At 47.1% G+C, this 20130-nt stretch overlaps 1 protein-coding gene across 2 annotated transcripts in view; it reads left to right on the top strand.

Moving 5' to 3' along the window:
* The window catches only part of LOC138976146 (transmembrane protein 248-like), a 26096-nt gene extending 8195 nt beyond the window's left edge, over positions 1 to 17901 (top strand). Inside the window, exons 6-8 of one of the 2 annotated variants that reach the window (XM_070348974.1) lie at positions 15521 to 15680; positions 16959 to 17099; positions 17654 to 17901. In XM_070348974.1, coding sequence (XP_070205075.1) covers positions 15521 to 15680; positions 16959 to 17099; positions 17654 to 17674 — 322 coding nt within the window. In that variant the 3' untranslated portion in view covers positions 17675 to 17901. Of the gene's footprint in view, positions 1 to 15520; positions 15681 to 16955; positions 17100 to 17653 lie in introns of both variants that reach the window. The other variant, XM_070348973.1, reaches the window with a different exon arrangement.
* The last annotated feature ends 2229 nt before the right edge of the window (positions 17902 to 20130 follow it).

Here is a 20130-nt window from a genome sequence, read left to right as displayed (position 1 = left end):
TTGGACTTTGAAGTTCTCAGTAGTTGTTGGCTTCCTTGCCGGTCGCCATTTGTCGTCTAACACGTGTCTTTGCTATTCTGTTGTTTTCGTCCGTGCGGACGCTTAACACTTTATCTAGCTTGCGTTTAGCTTCCTTTCGGTTGCTATTTTGCATGTGTTAGTTGTTTGTGCTTGCTTGCTTCTGAATTTTGTGTCCGTTCGGACTTTGCTATTTTCAGTTGTTTGTTTACATTTTTCGCTCGGTCTTAACATGGCCGACAGCGACAAAAAGAAAGGGGGGAAGGCTGAGGGCAAGGGCAAGGGCCCTGGTAAGCCCAAATCCTCTACTCCCGTGTCTTCTAGCAAGAATCCTCTTATCACTGTGTCGGACCCTCAGAGTAAAGTTTCGTTTTCGGTACCGTTCTCGGCGCCAGACGATTTGCCGTCCGGCTCTCAACCGCGTGCGTCTGCCCCTAAGGCCGCCGGTTCTACTTCGGCTGCGGCACCAGAGTCCTCTGCTCTGGTGTCTACTTTGATTTCCTCTTTGCTTCCAGAGATTAGAAGCTTGGTACGTGAGGAGATGTCACGGCCAGACGCTGTGGCCAGCACTGTCCCCCGCCCGGGGGTTAGCGACATTCATTCCTTGGCCTCTTTGTTGAGTTTGGATCCTGCAGTGTCCTTGTCTGCCCTTGACCAGACTGCCGGCCACCGCGACCTTGGTGGACTGTCCCAGCCGGGACCCTCGTCTTCTCTTCCTGACCTGCACCCGTTGCCTACTACTTGTGGTAGTGTGACAGTGCATGTCCCTCCGGGGACAAGGTCACAGCAAGGTTGGTGCTCGCAGCAGCCGTTTACGGCAGCTGCGCTTCCGTTTATCGGAGGCAGAGGTTCACCGGCGCGTGCACAGGCTACTGTCACGTCCGGCTCGAGCTTCGCCCTATTCCAGCAGTCGTCCGCGACAGTTGGGCTCCCGGCTCCGGCCGGGAGTAGTGATTCCTCGGTTAGTGCACAGACTACTGTCACGTCCGGGTTGAACCACGCCTTACCACAGCAGCCGTTTCCGGCAGCTGTCCTCTCCGGAGGTAGAGGTCATTCCTCAAGTGCACAGGCTACTGTCACTTCCGGTTTGACCCAAGGTCATTCAGGTCATTCCGCTTGTGCACAGGCTACTGTCACTCCCGGTTTGTCTCAAGGTCATTCAGGTCATTCCTCGAGTGCTCAGGCTACTGTCACTCCTGGTTTGACTGAAGGTCACCCCTATGGGGTTCCGGGCGTCAGCCCTCATTCTGCGCAGCAACAGGGCTGGTATAGCGCTGCTGTTTCGGCTGCTTTTCCGGCTCCGCCCGGACTGGCCAGTTCTCTTCCTATGACCTTGGGGCACACAGGCTTCCTGCCTCAGGTGAGTCATCAGCCGCCACACACTTCTGTGCTTGGGTCAGCTGATGCCTCACGACCTTCAGCTTCGGTCTTTGACCTTGCTCATCCTCTTAGTCAGGATACGAGTTTGGTTGACCTTCAGCGGGACGGACGTCAGTTTTCTGGCCCCTCGGCACAACGTCCTTTTGTGGATTCGGATGGCTTTGCGCCACCTCCTTCGTTCGTTGCTTCGGACGCTAGGTCCCTCGACGACGAGCAGACGCTTTCGGGGGCTCCGGCCAATTTCAAGGTTGCCCTTGAAGCGGCCGCGGAGGTCACGTCCCGCTATTTTCCGGAAGGAGCTACAGCTTCGGCGATGCCCTCTGCGGCCGCGCCTTCCGCGATGGCTGACTTCCGGTTGGCGAAGGAGGAAGATAGCTACTTCCGGTTCCTTGAGTCGCCCTCAGTGGCGTTTCAGTTCTCAAGGCTCTTCGCCAAGGGCACGACCTCTGGCGGTGGTCTACCTTCAGCCCCAGTTCCTTTGCTGGTGCCTCATGGTTCAGCTCCTGAACCGGCTTTGGAATATTTAGCCTCTCCTGCTCAGGCTTCCTCCTTTGTTCCTCTTGCGGCTCAGAGGAAGTTGCCTATGCCCAAGTTGTCTCGGAACTTGCTCTCGCTGTTTGCGCTTCCGCGTGCACCTTTGCAGGTCACACCGGAACTTCTTCCACTTCTCACGAAGCCCCTGAAGAAGGAGTCCTGTCTGCCTCTTTCTGAGCAGACTCTTTCCGCTTCTGAAGAAGTTGGCAGACAGCTCTTGGAACTTAGTTCCATTTCGGAGACGCTTCTTCGCGCCCTTTCTCGGGCTCTCACAGAGTCGTTGGCGCCCTTTACTCTGAGCACGGAGCAGGACGCGGAAGACATCTGCACTCTTCTCTCGACACTCGCGAGGGTGAATGAAGAACAGATGAGGTTGTCCTCTCTGCACTACACTCATGCGGTCATGTGCAGAAGGGACTTGTTCCTTGCCCACTCACAGTTCACTGAGGAGTCGACAAGGAACACCCTCCGTTCGTCGCCCTTGGTCGAGGGCTCTCTCTTCGGCCACCTGGCCTCTGATGCCAGGAAGCAGGAGATTGAGAGTAACAGAGACACTCAGTTCTCTTCTTTCGCTCTTCAGAATCTGAAGCAGCAGAAGCAGGCCGCGCCTAAGCAGGCTCAGTCTAAACAGACTAAGACCTCCGCTCAGCCGCACCCTGCTTCCCGCAAGAGGCCTCATGCCCCTTCCCGCGGGTCGGGCAAGAGATCCTCTTCGGGCAGGGGTAGAGGCGCTCCCCAGGGAAAGCCTCACCCCCAATGAAGCGTCCCCGACTTCACCCCCCCCCCCCCCCGCCCTCCACCTTGGTGATGGCGGGGGGCCCTTCACGGGCGCTGTCGCATTGGCTGGAGTCTACGAACAGCCAATGGATAGTGGGCGTTGTGAGGTCGGGATTCCGCTTACTGTGGCTGGAGGACAAGGCCCCTCTTTCCAGGTCTCCTCCAGCCTTCAAGCCACCCTTCTCACAAGAGGCAAGGGCCGTCCTCCGCTCGGAGGTTGCCTCTCTGGTGGAGAAGGGCGCGGTGGAGGCAGTCTCAGACCACAGCTCCCCGGGGTTTTACGGGCGGCTCTTTGCCGTCCCCAAGGCCTCGGGAGCCTGGCGTCCTGTTTTGGACCTATCGTTCCTCAACACCTTTCTGAGAACGATTCGGTTCAAAATGGAGACGCCTGCCTCGGTCAGAGATGCACTCCGCCCGGGAGATTGGGCGACCTCCATAGACTTGACGGATGCATACTTCCACATTTTGGTGCATCCAGCCGACCGGAAATGGCTCCGTTTCCGGTGGGCAGATCAAGTCTACCAGTTCCGCGCACTTCCCTTTGGCCTGTCTCTCGCTCCATGGGTTTTCACCATGGTGGTGAGACAGGTTTGCGCACTGGTGAGGGCCCGGGGTGTTCGTCTGAGGGCTTACCTCGACGACTGGCTCATCTTGGGCCAGAGCGAGGTTCTTTGCTCTCAGCACACCCAGATGGTTCTCCGAGAGGCCAGCCTGCTGGGATTCTCGGTCAACCAAGCAAAGTCCGAGCTCGTACCGTCACAGACGTTCACCTACTTGGGGATGTCTTTCGATACGGTCTCCTGGACGGTCCGTGTGCATGCCGATGTGGCATGCAGTCACCTACTTTTGTTGTAATTACGTTTGCTCAAGCCATTGCACGATGTAAAAAGAAGTAAACCGTGTTTTTATTGTGGCACCTTGTTGTGACCCGTTTTGTGGAGCGTTAATATTTTTACGTGAGATTCACGTGCTGCTTGTTCAGTTGTTGTGACCTGGTTTTGGTCGGAGTGTCACAAACTGCGTCGTTTAGTTCTAGAACACCGTGAGATTCACGTGCTCTTTTCCGTGTTTTGATTTTGAGGTGAGCCCTGTGAATCTGCGTTGCAAGTTTTAGAATACGTGTGACTCACGTGTTTTTAGCTTTGTGATGTCAGCTAGTTCCTTGGTCTTCTTTCTGTTAAATATACCGTTTTAAGTTTTGGGCATGCACGGAGTGCGTGATCGGTTACTGATTGGTTGTAAAATAGTAGTTTCACCCGATTCTGTCTTAGGAATGTTGTTGGTTGGTCAATCCGGTGACCTTTGACTTTTGAATAACTATTCCATGTTAGGTTTTTGTTTCCATAAATACCACTGCTTGACTCCTGTCTCGTCAGTCGATCTGAGGGTTTTAGGAAGCGTTTGGTTTTGATGTAAACGTATGAAGGTTATTAAGTGAACCAACGGAGTGTTTCTTATGTTTTAACGTCAACGTAATGTTCTTGGAGACAGTTGTTTCTCAAGTGTGAATCGTTTTGTGCCCTTCGTTTGTGAGGCAACACGTTTTGGTACTGCTGGTCAACCCACACAGCGCATAAGGTAATTTTGTTGTTACTTGTTTGTGTTGTGTTTTGGTCGCCTTTTTGTAATGACTTTGTGAGTTGTTTATGTATAACGTGAGTTGAAAGTCTGACTTGTTGTAGTGTTTCTTTATTGTGTGTTCAACTGTTCTAGTGTTGTGAACGTACAGCAATGTTTTGTAGACGCTAGAAAGTCGCTAATGTTTATAATGATAACTTGTGTTTTCTGTGGTTAACGAAGTTCGAAGTGAAACGTTTTCTCCGACTTTTTCAGCCTTACGTTAAAAGAATTTAGGTAAAAGAAGCTTGCGGTCTGTGGTGATCGTTTGTAAACGGGCTTATTTCTTGTAACGTTATTGAGGGAAAGTGGATGAGTAAATATCTTGTTTGTGACTTTGATTAACGCAGGAACGTTGTCGTTAGACTTTTTTGGTATGACAGTTTGCTTTGTATTCCTGGCCTGATGAGTCAACGTTTTTGTATGTTTCTGAAAGTAGCCATTTTGGTTTTAAACGTATGTATGCTAAGTTTCTTGAGTATTCTTAGTGCTTATGGTATTGTTGAACGTACGGAACGTAATTCTTTATTGTTGTTGAACGTACAGAACGTAACTCTTTATTGTTGTTGAAGGACTAACCAACGAGTGTGTGGTAATTGTAACTTTCTTGTCTGTTTGTCTTTGCCTGTCTTGTGATTGTTTATTTTTCTTGTATTTACTTCTCGTGTCTTGTTAATGCATTTGATACTTTTGCCATGTTTAATAATTTGTTTTCTTTTCTCTTTTTCTTTCTGTCCATAAGTTTTTTACCGCAATACGTAGTATCTCATTACGTAGTACTGTAACTATATATGCATTACTGATACCTTAGTGTCAGATGTAAAATAATAAACCAGTACTTTTGCGCGTTATCGCTTGTAACCTGTGTTTGTCATTTCGTATGAACAATATGTAGTACCAGCCTCGCTCACGAAGGCGCGCACAGTAAAAAACTTAGCTTGCTGTCGCCCAGTAAAGAACTTTAGCTGAGGTAAAAGTCTTAGCTGCTGACGCCCAGTGAAAGAACTTTAGCTAAAGTAAAAAACTTAGCTGCTGACGCCCAGTAAAAAACTTTAGTTGCTGTCGCCCAGTAAAAAACTTTAGTTGCTGTCGTCCAGTAAAGAACTTTAGCTGAAGTAAACAACTTAGCTGCTGATGCCTAGTACAGAACTTTAGCTGAAGTCCAGCCAAGTGAATGTAAAGAACTTTTGTTATTGACGCTCAATGAACGTAAACGTAGCTGTTGATAACCAGCAAAAGACTTTATTGTTACTTGTCACTGTGTTAGTGAACCATAGTTTGACATAGATCAACTTGTCGGTTAGAGATCTTCCTACTCCGTATCCGGCGCATTTTTTGTGACTTTTGTGTATTATCCCAAACGACCCTCGGATCGACTCATTTTACTTTATAACCAGATAAACCTTATGTATGTTTTTAGTGCTTTTGAATAAGCGAACATTGTAATGGAGGAGATTCCAGCAGATAAACCATTGGAAGCTTCAGGTTATGACATTAACGGCGATGAAGATGAACATTCTCAAAGGCCTAGGCGTGACATTAAGCCTACTGAAAAAGGTAGAGAGTACCAGATTGAGATCAAAACTAGAAACTTTGCAAGACAACGAACATTCTTGGAACGAGCAATTGATGAGGTAGTAACAGAGCTTAACCAAGAAACTCCTAATCAAGAGTCGTTAACCAGTCAAAAACAAATTGTTTTGAGCATGTACAAGGATCTTGGTGACATAGAGAAAGGTCTTCGTAGTATTGGTAGCGGTGAACCCATTCAGGAAAGTTGGGATGATGTTCAGAGAACAGTTCAGAACATTATGTTTGACATTGATCGAGCTCTTGACAGACAAACGACTAGCGTGCAGGTGACTAAGAAGCCTACTTCCAGGCATAGCAGTGTTACACCTAGCGTTGGGTCATCCACCCACAAGTCAGTCAGTGTCAAGCCTGTCAGCCATAAAACAGCTAGCATTAGGTCAGCCATTTACAAGCCAGCTAGCTTCAAGTCAGGCAGCAGAAGATCAGGTAGCCTAGCCGGTTCTCACCCTGAGTCTCTCCGCTCTGGAAGTGTTAGCTCTGAAGAGGCTAAATTGACTCTTAAGCTAGAGGCTGTGTCTATTGGCATTAAGGTCGAAGCAGAAGCCATAAAAGAAGCTCAGCTCAGTGAACTGGATCTTTTGCAACAACAACAAGTTGAGAGAACAGCAGCTAGGAAGGCTAGAGAAGCCGAAAGGAAGGCTAAGGACGCAGCTGTAGCAGCTGAAGCAGTTCTTAAAGAGGCAGAAAGGAAGGCTAAGGATACGGCTGAAGCAGCCCTTAGAGAAGCCGAGAGGAAGGCTAGTGAAGAATCTCTGCAGGCTAACGATGCAGCTGAAGCAGCTCTTGATGAACTTAAGCAGAAGAAGGCGTTGAGGTTTATCAAGTTTACTGAACGCCAAAATATCAACAGAGAGCGGCAGGCTAGGATACGGGTACTAGAACAATGTGATACAGTTCAGCAGGATCTCCCTGATCTACCGTCAGTCGATTTGTTGAACACTAGGTTCCACCCTCGTCCTTCCGTTCCCCTGTACAGTCTTGAAGCCCCTCCTTTAAACAATGAACAAACAGCGATAGGAATAGGGACAGGTGCTGCCGTCATTGCTGACCAAGGGACACACCAGCCAGCCTTGGACGCCACGTCTGTTCCTGTCTGTCAAGCTGCCGTCATTGCTGACCAAAGGACACACCAGCCAGCCATGGACTTCACGTCTGTTCCTGTCTGCCAAGCCGCCAGCACCCATGACATCTCGACTGTCAACGTCAACGCTGCTGTCACCAACTTCGTCGCAGGAACCACAACGACTGAGCCACGACAGCACGCGTTACCTGTCGTGGACCTCGTCGTTGGAGTCAGCGCCTCTACAAGCGCCGCTACTACCAACAACGCCACCTACGAGGCGTACGGACCTCAACGTAGAGAGGATGTCAACGCCCCCCATCACGTCGGAACGAGCGCTCCTTTCGTCCATCAGGAGCCCTTCACACCCAACTACACGACGGCTGCAACTACATCCTCCATGCGGCCTACAGCGCTGCTGACCACACTGCAGCACCCTCTCGGTGCATACACTGGTCAGCCGCCTCTGCACAACGTTGGACACTCAACGACAAGCGTCACAGGCTCTCGCCCGCCTGATCTCGACCACACAGGTTGGTCCTATCACCTACCAGAGACAAGGGAAGGTGATGAGACGCAAGAACGACACACCTACTTCCCGGAAGAACGTCACCAACGCATGGACCACAGACGTTTTCAAGTTACCCCACCCTGTTTCCCCTATGATACCCACCTACATCCCAAACCAGAGCCTTTCGTGCCCACATTCCTGGACCCACATCAGACCACCCCCAAAGTTATTTGGGGAAACGAAAACGCAAGGCCCCCTGCGTACATGAACTTTGACAAGGAATGTCATGCAGATCGTCCATTTGCCTCCTACCCCCCGTCTGCGTACTACCAACGTCCACGTGCTACTCCTGCCAAGCAGGACACTCCTATGGACTCTCTCGCCAAAACCCTATCAGACGCTCTGATGATCAACCGTTTGCCGATGCAGGAGCCGTGCATTTTTGTTGGTGACCCTCTCCAATATCCAATTTGGAGGTCGTCGTTTTCGTTCCTCATCGAGAGACAAAACATAACCAGCAGTGAGAAGTTATTGTATCTGCAACGGTACATCGGAGGTCAAGCAAAGGAGGCCGTGACCGGCTTCTTTCTGCTGAGAGAAGGTGATGCCTACGAGAGAGCCATGGAAGTGCTGGAAAATCGGTTCGGCAACTCATACGTCGTTTCGCAAGCTTTCCGGACCAAGCTGGACGAATGGACCCCAGTCAAAAGCAAAGATCCCAAGGGACTCAGAAGTCTGGCCGATTTCTTGCAGCAATGTTCCGTTGCTGCCCAGGAAGTTGGTGGACTGAGCATCCTGGATGATGCCCAGTACCTACGGAAGATCGTCGGAAAGCTCCCAGACTGGATGAGTCACAGATGGTCTAGAACAGTTGCTCGAACTAAGGTTGAAAAGAAGAGGTATCCTCTGTTCAATGAACTCGTGTCGTTCGTTACTCTCGAAGCAGACATTTCTAACGACCCTGTTTTCGGCTTGACAAGTGCATCGGGGACACCAAGAAAGTTCACAACGAACCTGTCAACCCTGACAGAGGATGTCTCCGCATGTCTGCACTGTCAACTTCCGGACCATGACGCTGGGACATGTAAGGAACTCATAGTGAAGCCTCTGGTTGAGATACGAGATTTTCTGTTCAAGAACCGTATCTGCTACGGATGTCTGAGAAGCAAGGATCACCAGAGCCGTCAATGTATGCAGAAACAGACGTGCAAGAAGTGCAAGAAGGCTCATCCCACTTGTCTTCACGATGACAATTTCAAATATCAGAACAGTATGAGTGAAAACAAAGGGGCGAGTGAACACAAGAACAATTACCGTACCTCTGCTGCTGACGTTCAAGAGCCTCTGTCATCGTCGACCCCTACAGTGTCTGCTCTTAAGGCCAGCGAGGAAAACAGCATCGGTTTCACGTCTATGATCGTTCCCGTTCTCGTTTCCAGTGACTCTAACCCCAACGTAGAAGTGCTGACGTACGCACTACTGGACACTATGTCCAACGCCACTTTTGTAGTGCAGTCAGTGGCTGAAGAAGTTAAAGCCAAATCGCAGCCGACTACACTCAGGGTCTCCACACTGACTGAGGACAATGCTGTGGTCTCCGGCAGGAAGTACTCTGGATTGCGTGTCCGCTCTCCTACCTCCAGTGAGTTTGTCAGGCTCCCTTCTGCCATCTCACGACCTTATCTGACCGTTGACCCCACTCATATCCCCACCTCAGAGACTGTCAAAGCTTACCCACATCTCCAACACCTGTCTCCAAAACTGCCCCCCTTGTACCCTGACTGTGAAGCAGGCCTCCTCATCGGCTACGACTGCGCTGAAGCCCTCATGCCCCTAAACGTTGTCCAAGGACTGCCATTTGCAGTAGAGACTAAGTTAGGTTGGAGCATCGTCGGCAAGGCACCGCATTCCGTCGCCTTTGATGGCATAGCCTCGTCCATGCGCGTCATCGTCAAGCCAGGATCGAGGGAAGAAGAACGTGTAGCTCACGTCTACAAGGTACAGGTGGACGAAGTCTCGTGTACTGACCCATTACATGTTATGGAAAGAGACTTTGCAAGTGACTCAGGATCCATGTCCCAGGACGATGTAAAGTTCAAGAAGATCGTGAAGGTCAACGAAGCTGGTCACTACGAGATGCCCTTACCATTTCGACCAGAGAAACCGTCCCTCCCCGACAACAGAAGTGCCGCAGTCAAGCATCTGAAGGGCCTGAAACGCCAGAAAAAACGAGGGTACCGTGATGACTGCGTCAAGGTCATGACATTAATCTTGTACGGGCTGATCGTGACGTGTTTTGCCTCTAGGGCAATCCACATTGAAACCCTGGATGACATGTCAAGTGATTCCATCAACGCCCTACGCATTGTTGTCTCCATGCGAGGAAACATATCACGCATTTGGTGTGACAAAGGAACGAACTTTGTAGGTGCATGCAACGAGTTCAAACTGGCATTGGAATCGGCAGATGGACCACGCCCTTTGACCCCCAACCACGTCCTTACCATGAAGTCAGGTGCCATCCTTCCGCCCCCTGGTGTGTTTGAAGATCCAGACCTGTACGCCAGGAAACGTTGGCGCTGTGTCCAGCGGATGGCAGACGAATTCTGGCTGCTATGGAAGAGCCAGTACCTTTCACTTTTGCAGAAACGTCGTGTCTGGCAACGTCCCCAGGCAAACGTACAGGTGGGAGATGTTGTTGTCTTGCATGACCAGAACTTGTGCAGATCAGAGTGGTGCATGGCTCGTGTAGTCGAAGTGATGCCGGGATCTGATGGACTGGTCAGACGAGTGAAAGTGCATGTTGGAACAAAGGCTCTAGACAATCACGGCCGTCCCACTGGTGATAGTCGCATATTAGAGCGACCTATTCACAAAATGACTGTGTTAGTTGATCGTGAAAATCACAAAGACAAAGCTGTGTAAGCGAACTGAAAGAACATTGAACTTTGGAATGTTTTTCCAATTTGACAGTTGTAGATTGTTGCAGTTTGTTTTTATACCAGATGATGTAACAGACATTTATGGTTTAAGTGGTGCGGTTTTTTTTTTTTATGCCGTCGAGTAATGACTAACGGCATTTAGTTGAAACGAGATGTGTTGAAACACTGAAAATGATTGAACCGTAATATTGCTGTGTAAATGTTTTGCAACACAATGGTTTTGAGTTGTAAATTTGAAATGTCTAAATCTGTGTTATTCTTCTTTTGATATAAGGAATGTGTTTGTACAAAGGTTTTTTGAAGTAAATTATATTAATATAATTTCCGGTGGGAGTGTGCATGCCGATGTGGCATGCAGTCACCTACTTTTGTTGTAATTACGTTTGCTCAAGCCATTGCACGATGTAAAAAGAAGTAAACCGTGTTTTTATTGTGGCACCTTGTTGTGACCCGTTTTGTGGAGCGTTAATATTTTTACGTGAGATTCACGTGCTCCTTGTTCAGTTGTTGTGACCTGGTTTTGGTCGGAGTGTCACAAACTGCGTCGTTTAGTTCTAGAACACCGTGAGATTCACGTGCTCTTTTCCGTGTTTTGATTTTGAGGTGAGCCCTGTGAATCTGCGTTGCAAGTTTTAGAATACGTGTGACTCACGTGTTTTTAGCTTTGTGATGTCAGCTAGTTCCTTGGTCTTCTTTCTGTTAAATATACCGTTTTAAGTTTTGGGCATGCACGGAGTGCGTGATCGGTTACTGATTGGTTGTAAAATAGTAGTTTCACCCGATTCTGTCTTAGGAATGTTGTTGGTTGGTCAATCCGGTGACCTTTGACTTTTGAATAACTATTCCATGTTAGGTTTTTGTTTCCATAAATACCACTGCTTGACTCCTGTCTCGTCAGTCGATCTGAGGGTTTTAGGAAGCGTTTGGTTTTGATGTAAACGTATGAAGGTTATTAAGTGAACCAACGGAGTGTTTCTTATGTTTTAACGTCAACGTAATGTTCTTGGAGACAGTTGTTTCTCAAGTGTGAATCGTTTTGTGCCCTTCGTTTGTGAGGCAACACGTTTTGGTACTGCTGGTCAACCCACACAGCGCATAAGGTAATTTTGTTGTTACTTGTTTGTGTTGTGTTTTGGTCGCCTTTTTGTAATGACTTTGTGAGTTGTTTATGTATAACGTGAGTTGAAAGTCTGACTTGTTGTAGTGTTTCTTTATTGTGTGTTCAACTGTTCTAGTGTTGTGAACGTACAGCAATGTTTTGTAGACGCTAGAAAGTCGCTAATGTTTATAATGATAACTTGTGTTTTCTGTGGTTAACGAAGTTCGAAGTGAAACGTTTTCTCCGACTTTTTCAGCCTTACGTTAAAAGAATTTAGGTAAAAGAAGCTTGCGGTCTGTGGTGATCGTTTGTAAACGGGCTTATTTCTTGTAACGTTATTGAGGGAAAGTGGATGAGTAAATATCTTGTTTGTGACTTTGATTAACGCAGGAACGTTGTCGTTAGACTTTTTTGGTATGACAGTTTGCTTTGTATTCCTGGCCTGATGAGTCAACGTTTTTGTATGTTTCTGAAAGTAGCCATTTTGGTTTTAAACGTATGTATGCTAAGTTTCTTGAGTATTCTTAGTGCTTATGGTATTGTTGAACGTACGGAACGTAATTCTTTATTGTTGTTGAACGTACAGAACGTAACTCTTTATTGTTGTTGAAGGACTAACCAACGAGTGTGTGGTAATTGTAACTTTCTTGTCTGTTTGTCTTTGCCTGTCTTGTGATTGTTTATTTTTCTTGTATTTACTTCTCGTGTCTTGTTAATGCATTTGATACTTTTGCCATGTTTAATAATTTGTTTTCTTTTCTCTTTTTCTTTCTGTCCATAAGTTTTTTACCGCAATACGTAGTATCTCATTACGTAGTACTGTAACTATATATGCATTACTGATACCTTAGTGTCAGATGTAAAATAATAAACCAGTACTTTTGCGCGTTATCGCTTGTAACCTGTGTTTGTCATTTCGTATGAACAATATGTAGTACCAGCCTCGCTCACGAAGGCGCGCACAGTCCGCCCCTCTCAGAAGCGAGTGGACAAGCTCCAGGCTCTTCTGCGCTCGACTTTGCTTCTCCCGAGGGCTTCCCTCCGGATTATGGCCTCCATCTTGGGGCAGATGGAATCCATGGCCCTCCTTGTTCCACTGGGGAGAGCTCACAAACGTCCACTTCAGCACGCGCTGAAGCCGTTTGTGGATTCTCCCTGTGTGGATTGGAACGCGCTGGTTCCCCTCGGGGAATGGTTCCAGACTGCATCCCTCCCGTGGTTGGACACGGGTTGGCTCTGCAGGGGGGTTCCGATCGCGGCTCCCCCTCCCGACTTGGACCTCTTTACGGATGCGTCCCTGATGGGTTGGGGAGCGCACACGGAACGGCTCACGGCCTCCGGTCTGTGGTCTGCGGAGCAGAGCGCATGGCACATCAACTCTTTGGAGTTGGAGGCCGTGTTTTTAGCTCTGGTCGCGTTTCTCCCTTCCCTTGTCACCAAGCGGGTCCGTCTGTTCACAGACAACACCACAGTGGCCGCTTATGTGAACAAGCAGGGAGGTTCGCGGTCCCCCACTCTCTCACGCAGGACCTGCGAGATCCTGACTTGGTGTGCCCAGCACCAGATCTCACTCATGGCACGGTACCTGCCGGGAAGGCTCAACACTCTTGCGGATGCGCTCAGCCGCTCCGACAAGGTGTTGCAGTCGGAATGGACCATCACGCATGGGGCTCTGCTCCGTCTCTGGTCCCGAGCTCCGAAGCCTCTGGTGGATCTCTTCGCCACCAGATTCTCCAGACGCCTTCCCATCTTTGTGTCTCCCTTCCCCGACCAGGAGGCTTGGGAGACCAATGCACTGGAGATCCCTTGGTCGGGTCTAGAGGCTTACGCCTTCCCTCCCTTCCAGCTGCTCAGCCGGGTGATCAGGAAGGCGGAGCTAGAGGGACCGCCTCTTCTTCTTCTGATCGCCCCGTGGTGGCCGTCTCAGACTTGGTTTCCGGACCTTCTGAGGCTGGCTCGGGGTCCTCCTATCCCTCTGTCCCTCGCGAGGGGAGAGCTTGTTCAACCTCGAACAGGCGTTCCTCACGAGGACCCACAGTCTCTAAACCTTCACGCGTGGAGACTGTGAGGTCAGCTTTGAAACGTTCCGGTGCTTCAGAACGCACCTTGCACCTAGTTCAGCGCTCTCATAGAGCTTCTACTTCTATGGTGTATTCCTCTCACTGGAAATCCTGGGTTACGTGGTGTCAGTCTCACAGAGTTAATCCGGTGGCACCACGTACAATGCATGTGGCCAACCATTTGGCCGATTTGTCCTCGCAGGGAGTTTCCTCTGCGTCGCTGAAGGTCCGTAGATCGGCAATCTCTTCGACCCTTAAGCAAATCGGTCACTCCATCAGCCTTAGTACAGTAATCACTGGGGTGATCAAGGGGGCAGCCCTTGAGGAGGTCAAGACGCGTTCCGCTTTGCCCAAATGGGACCTCTTTCTGGTCTTAGAGTTTTTGCGCTCTTCGGCTTTCGAGCCTCTGGCTGACTCTAGTCTTCCTAACCTTACTAGGAAGGCTCTTTTTCTCCTCCTCCTGGCTACGGCTCGTAGGGGGAGCGAGATTCACGCTCTTTCAGGTAGTCCTCAGGACATCTCTAGAGAGCGCGATGGTTCTATTTCCTTGCGCTTCAGAGAGGGCTTCTTGGCTAAGAACCAATCTCCAGGCCAGCCCTCTCCGCTGATTATGGTGAAGCCTTTAGCACATATCCTGGCCATGAATGATCCCGATATGGTCAACTGCCCGGTCAGGGCTCTTGAGGCCTATCTCTCCCGTACTAGTTCTATCCGGTCGAGCTCTCAGAAGCTTTTGTTCATCTCTTTGAACACCACTATGGATAAGGATATTACGAGAACAACCTTGGCCAGGTGGGTGTCGGCTACAATTAAACAGGCCTATGCATGGGACCTGTCTAGAAAGGGGGGGGGGGTCGCAGCCTAGCTTTCCCCTCCGCTCTGCACGAGCTCACGAATCAAGAGCCTGGTCTTCCTCCTTGGCCGTCTTACGGTCTAGGAGGCTAGACGACGTCTTACGCACCGCTTACTGGCGCTCAGACGATGTTTTTATCAGTTTTTATTTGAGAGACATCGCTGCACTATGCCAGGATGGTTCAAGGTCCCTCCCTGCCTTGGTGGCAGCAGGACAATGTCTTTCCAGAACTTAAGAGTGAGTTTGAACTTTTTTGATCTTACCCACCACCTTGTTGGAGTTATCTGCTAATCATGTGATTCGGAGTAAGAATATGTAATTTAATGGAAAATTTTTAATTAAATTTTCATTTGATTAATATACTTACCCGAATCACATGGGTAATTCCCTCCCGCCTGCCCCGCTTTATAGTTTCTTAGTATTCTATAAGTCGATTGATCTGTGTATCATGTGACCAGGCACCAGTAGTGACGTAGTTCACCCACTAATGGGAGGCAACCGCGGGTGGCAAGTACCATGGTGCTGTCACTTTTTTTTTAGTTGAGGTTGCTTCCCTTAAACTTAGACGGGTAAGCTTTTATCAGGACCTAGCATCTCTAAGTATGTCAATGCTAATCATGTGATTCGGGTAAGTATATTAATCAAATGAAAATTTAATTAAAAATTTTCCACTTACAGGAAAGCGTTGATATAAGTACAGTGGCACCCCCCTTTTAAGACCTTCAAAAATCTAAGAAAATCAGGTCTTAAAATGGGGGTAAATTTACAGACTATGAACCCGAAAAAGTAGGGTCTTAAAAAGGGCAAAGTCTTAAAAGGAGGAGGGTTCAACTAAATCTAAAAAAAATCCATTATAAATCTAAAAAAAAACACAACACCAAATTGACAGTGTATTGAAAAAAATTGAAGAAAGTAAGATGTAATTTGCTTGTAAAATCTTATTATAGCATCAGATAAAGGTTCAGAAGACAAGACACGTAACCATACATAAACCATAAACATTGTTGTGACAAACCATCCTAAATGATTGTACAGCTGACATTACTTCAAGACTCTAATTTTTATTTTTATACCAGGCGACCTGATGCAGAAGAGACGTGTGTCAAGGACATTGACCTTGGGGGAGAGAACCACTTTCATCTTGAAGTGACCCCCAGCTACATCCACTGTGTCAACGCCTCCATCCTCAGCCTGGAGCACGAGATGGACCCCACACTCACGGTCATGCTCACCATGGTAAGTTTGGAAATACAGTGGAACACACACACCCCCCCCCCCCCTTTTTTTTAGGACCTCCAAACGTCTGAGAAATTCGGCTCTTAAAAAAGGAGAGAGTCTTAAAATGGGGGTACATTTACAGTGGGTTGGGAGCAGAAAATCTGAAAAAGCAAGGTCTTAAAAGGTGGGAGGTTTAAATGGCAGAGAAGGGGGGGTCGGGGTCTTAAAAGGTGGGAGGTTTAAATGGCAGAGAAGGGGGGTCGGGGTCTTAAAAGGTGGGAGGTTTAAATGGCAGAGAAGGGGGGGGGGGTCGGGGTCTTAAAAGGTGGGAGGTTTAAATGGCAAAGAAGGGGGGGTCGGGGTCTTAAAAGGTGGGAGGTTTAAATGGCAGAGAAGTCGGGGTCTTAAAAGGTGGGAGGTTTAAATGGCAGAGAAGGGGGGGGTCGGGGTCTTAAAAGGTGGGAGGTTTAAATGGCAGAGAAGGGGGGGTCGGGGTCTTAAAAGGTGGGAGGTTTAAATGGCAGAGAAGGGGGGGTCGGGGTCTTAAAAGGTGGGAGGTTTAAATGGCAGAGAAGGGGGGGGGGGGGGTCGGGGTCTTAAAAGGTGGGAGGTTTAAATGGCAGAGAAGGGGGGGTTGGGGTCTTAAAAGGTGGGAGGTTTAAATGGCAGAGAAGGGGGGGTCGGGGTCTTAAAAGGTGGGAGGTTTAAATGGCAGAGAAGGGGGGGGTCGGGGTCTTAAAAGGTGGGAGGTTTAAATGGCAGAGAAGGGGGGGTCGGGGTCTTAAAAAAGAGAGTCCACAGCCTTTGCAGTAGAAAAATTGAGTGGTTGAGAAGACTGGAAGTGTGGTGTGTGTGTGTGTGCAAGATGGATAGTGCTGCAGAAAACAGTGAACTTCTGGGGAAAGAGTTTAAAAATTAAATGTTAGTTTCAGAGTATTTTTTTACAATAGCTGATAAGAAATCAGAAATTTGTGAGTACTGTAGTTTAAGGGGAACATTGGTTTCGTTATGATGAGCATGGATTTATGACAGAGTTCATAACAAGTGGGTTTTAGTGTTTGCGTTTTGTTTGTGTGTGGGGCAACCATGAGGTTTGTGTGTAAAACATTTTGTAATCTTAAAGACGGATTTCCCCCCGCTCAACATGAAAAAGTGTCAACAAGTTTAGATTATTTGTAGTGATGGAATACGAGAAGGTTAACCGGATAGTTTTGTTAGAAATGTATAAACTTCATGAAGTGGGTGCAATCTTGATCTGAAGTTTTGCTGTAATAATCCCCTGATTTTGTGCAGCAGGATCGCTCGGTGATCAACCTTCACCTGATGCACACCAGCTACTTCCTCTTCGTCATGATGATCACCCTCTTCTGCTACGCCCTCGTCAAGGGGCGACCCAACAAGGTCAAGGTCGTCTACACACAGTGTACCTCAGACAAGGTCAGTGAGCTGTAGAAGCGTGGAGGGTAACATTCTTGTTGTCTTCAGAAGATGATTGTTGTTGAGTTTTGTTTTTTCAGGAATGACCCAACAAACTTAACAACATTTTTAACTCGCCTGGACAAATGAAGAAACTTTACAATGAGGTTTACTTGGATGTTACTGCAACTAGAACTTTGAACCTTTACACACGTCTAGGGTTTGATTACCACAAGACCATCATCACATATGAAGGGCTAAGGGTCATAATCGGGCAAGAATAAATGAATAAGTTCTCAATTTCTTAAATGGTTTTTTGAAGCAAGAGCTTTGAAACTTTTGATTCTAGGGTTTGATTACTTTCAGACATGACATACGCCTTATTGATAAGGACTGAGCATGTAAGTTGTGGAGCTTCATCCTCTGTTAGTTGTGAATTAATAGCATAAAGAAAGAAGATACCAAGCGTTTGCATGGTACATTGTACAGTATTTGGCTTTTTAAAAATCTCAGTATTTGGTGTTTTCTTGTTTGTATCCAGGCCTACATTTATAGGTTTTGTTTTTGTGCTTCAGAACGGATCCAACCATGCTTGAAGAGATGGATACCAGAGGGTCGCAGGGACAAGGATGCTTGAAACAGCGAACTTGCAGGCCAAGTACACTGTGTCGGAGATTACACTGTGCATACGCGTCTTGGAATTTTGAAAAAGCTGTGCTCCGTTTCTTTCTTTTTTTCAAATTTTTTATTCAAGAGCAAACCCAATTGAAGATCAAGGTATTTGCTGTATCTTTTCATTTCTGTGTGGGAGGAGGGGGTGGGGGGGGGGTTTGATATTTGCACAGATTGTTGTCGCAGAATCATTTCTGATTTGGAGTTTATGTTCCTTATATACTGCCGTTTCACTTCATGAGCAAATGTCAGTTAGTATTGTGCGGAAGGGACACCCTCAACCATTCCTTTCAACCATTTGTGTTTGAAACTTAAAAATGTGGTATGTGGTGGATTCTTTTAAATAAGTGGGTAGTGTTTTGGATACAGGCGGAAATACTTTACCTCACTGATAAGAAGTTTACGGTTGAAGTAAAGTTAGCAAAAATAAAGGTAGGAAGGGGAGGAGGTAGATAAGTGAATATGCATTTTATGATCCCCCAGACACGAACTCATGAAAAATGAGATTTGGTTAAAACTTTTTTTCCATTCCATCCTGTTGTTGCTAGTACTGAAGTAGTGCATTCCCTTTGACTTGAATGTGAGCCCTGTGAGGTTTTGTCAATATTGTTGATTGTTCTTTGATGCCAGTTGCTGATGTTTCAAAGAATGTTTGCAATGAAATCCAGTTTGTTTTCCTGAGGGATTTGTTAACTGATCTTCTTTCAAAAAAATATATATAAAAAAAAGGGGGGGGGGGGGGAGGTTGTTGTTATTTGTGAAAGAAAGGAATGGGAATGGGATTTTTTTTTCAGAAAGGGAAGTTGATGATTTTGCAATCATATGAAAAAAAAGGTTTGTTTTCTCGAGCTGTGTTGTTAATGTTATTATTGTAGGGGTGGTAGGGGTAGGGGACATCCTTTCTGTCTAGTCGTCTTCTGTGGCTGTGGCTGTCCATTTACCTTTTACTTACTGTCTTTCTGTCTGTTAGTTGTTTTGGATCTGTTATTTTTGTCAGCTCTTTGCGTGGGTATAGGAGGGCGGGCTCAAAGGGGATTTTTGCAATGTTTTTATTACAAGAAATGTTCACAAAGCAAGGAGTGTGCTTCAGCTTGTTTTACGTCGCTTGACACTGTTTTTCTTGGATTCATGTGCATACATGTTTTTGTTATTCACAGTTCAGTTCTCCTTGGTTCAGGGCTCCCCACAGGCGCCCGTCCTAGAGGGTCCCTGGACCCCCACTTTTAATGTTTAGAGGGTCCCAAGAGTCCATGGTCACCGAACCCCTGTATTATAAAACGCATTTTTGTCGCGAATATGGTGATATGAACGGTCTTTTGTCATCAGAATATTCAATGAGGACACTTCAACTATAACTTGTTAAATGGAACACACACACACACACTTTTCCATATCGTTCCGGCGTGAAATTGGCATTTGTGCTTGCACTATACTTGACTGACGACTACAGTATGAAAAGAGTACCTACGGTACGCACGATAGCATAACTTTAGTGCGTCCCGGGACCCGCTCTTTATAGGTTTAGTGCGTCCCGGGACCCCTTTAATGGATTTCTAGTACGTGATTACGGCTTTTAGTGCGTATAGGACGCAGGGACGCGCGCTTTGGGGAGCCCTGCCTTGGTTGTCATCAGTACAGTATTGTACTTGTATAGAGAAGGGTTTTCATGGTGGATGAGTGCAGAAAAAAACACAGCTGTTGATTGATGAGACTGCTCAGTGGACGTTCACCATTATTAACACACTGACACATCACACGGTGATGAAAAGGTGGATTGTGTTTTGAGGTTGCTGTGAATGTGCTTATGTTTGATAATGATATATATTTGTTGTTGCGAGGAGTGTGGAAGATGATTTGTACATTGCTAGTTGAGGGAGCTATTATTTGGTTTGATTGTTCCCAGCTCAGGAGTGGATTCTGTGCTTCGATTGACAAATATCCTTAGATCATATATATGTGTTTTCTGGTTTACTATGCAAGTTTCTTATTTTCTCACAGAAATTTAGGGAAGTACTAGTAGTTTTTGAAATAAGAGAAAATGTGTTATCGGTTGGACAAATTCGTCTCTGCAGAACCTGAAGTACAGAGTACATTGCTGCAGGTACCAACAGAGGTTAAAAGCATTTGTGCTGTCTTTTTTTCGTTTAAATTTGTGTGTCTTTTTGAAAATGGTAAAATGATGTAGGTTTAAACTTACCCTTTCCGCCTCAGATTTTTGGTTAGAAATCAGGTTACTCATTTTTGAGAGAAACAGGTGAAAACAAATATCCTAACAAGAAGACAGGGTTTTTCACGTGAATCACTTTTATTTTCTAATTAACTTTTGTGGTTGATACCTGTTATTTTTTTTTCTTTTTCTTTTGGGGTTGATTGTGAATTT

This window comes from Littorina saxatilis, linkage group LG9, assembly GCF_037325665.1.
Source record: "Littorina saxatilis isolate snail1 linkage group LG9, US_GU_Lsax_2.0, whole genome shotgun sequence".
NCBI lineage: Eukaryota > Metazoa > Mollusca > Gastropoda > Littorinimorpha > Littorinidae > Littorina > Littorina saxatilis.
This window is presented reverse-complemented; position numbering and strand designations above follow the sequence as displayed.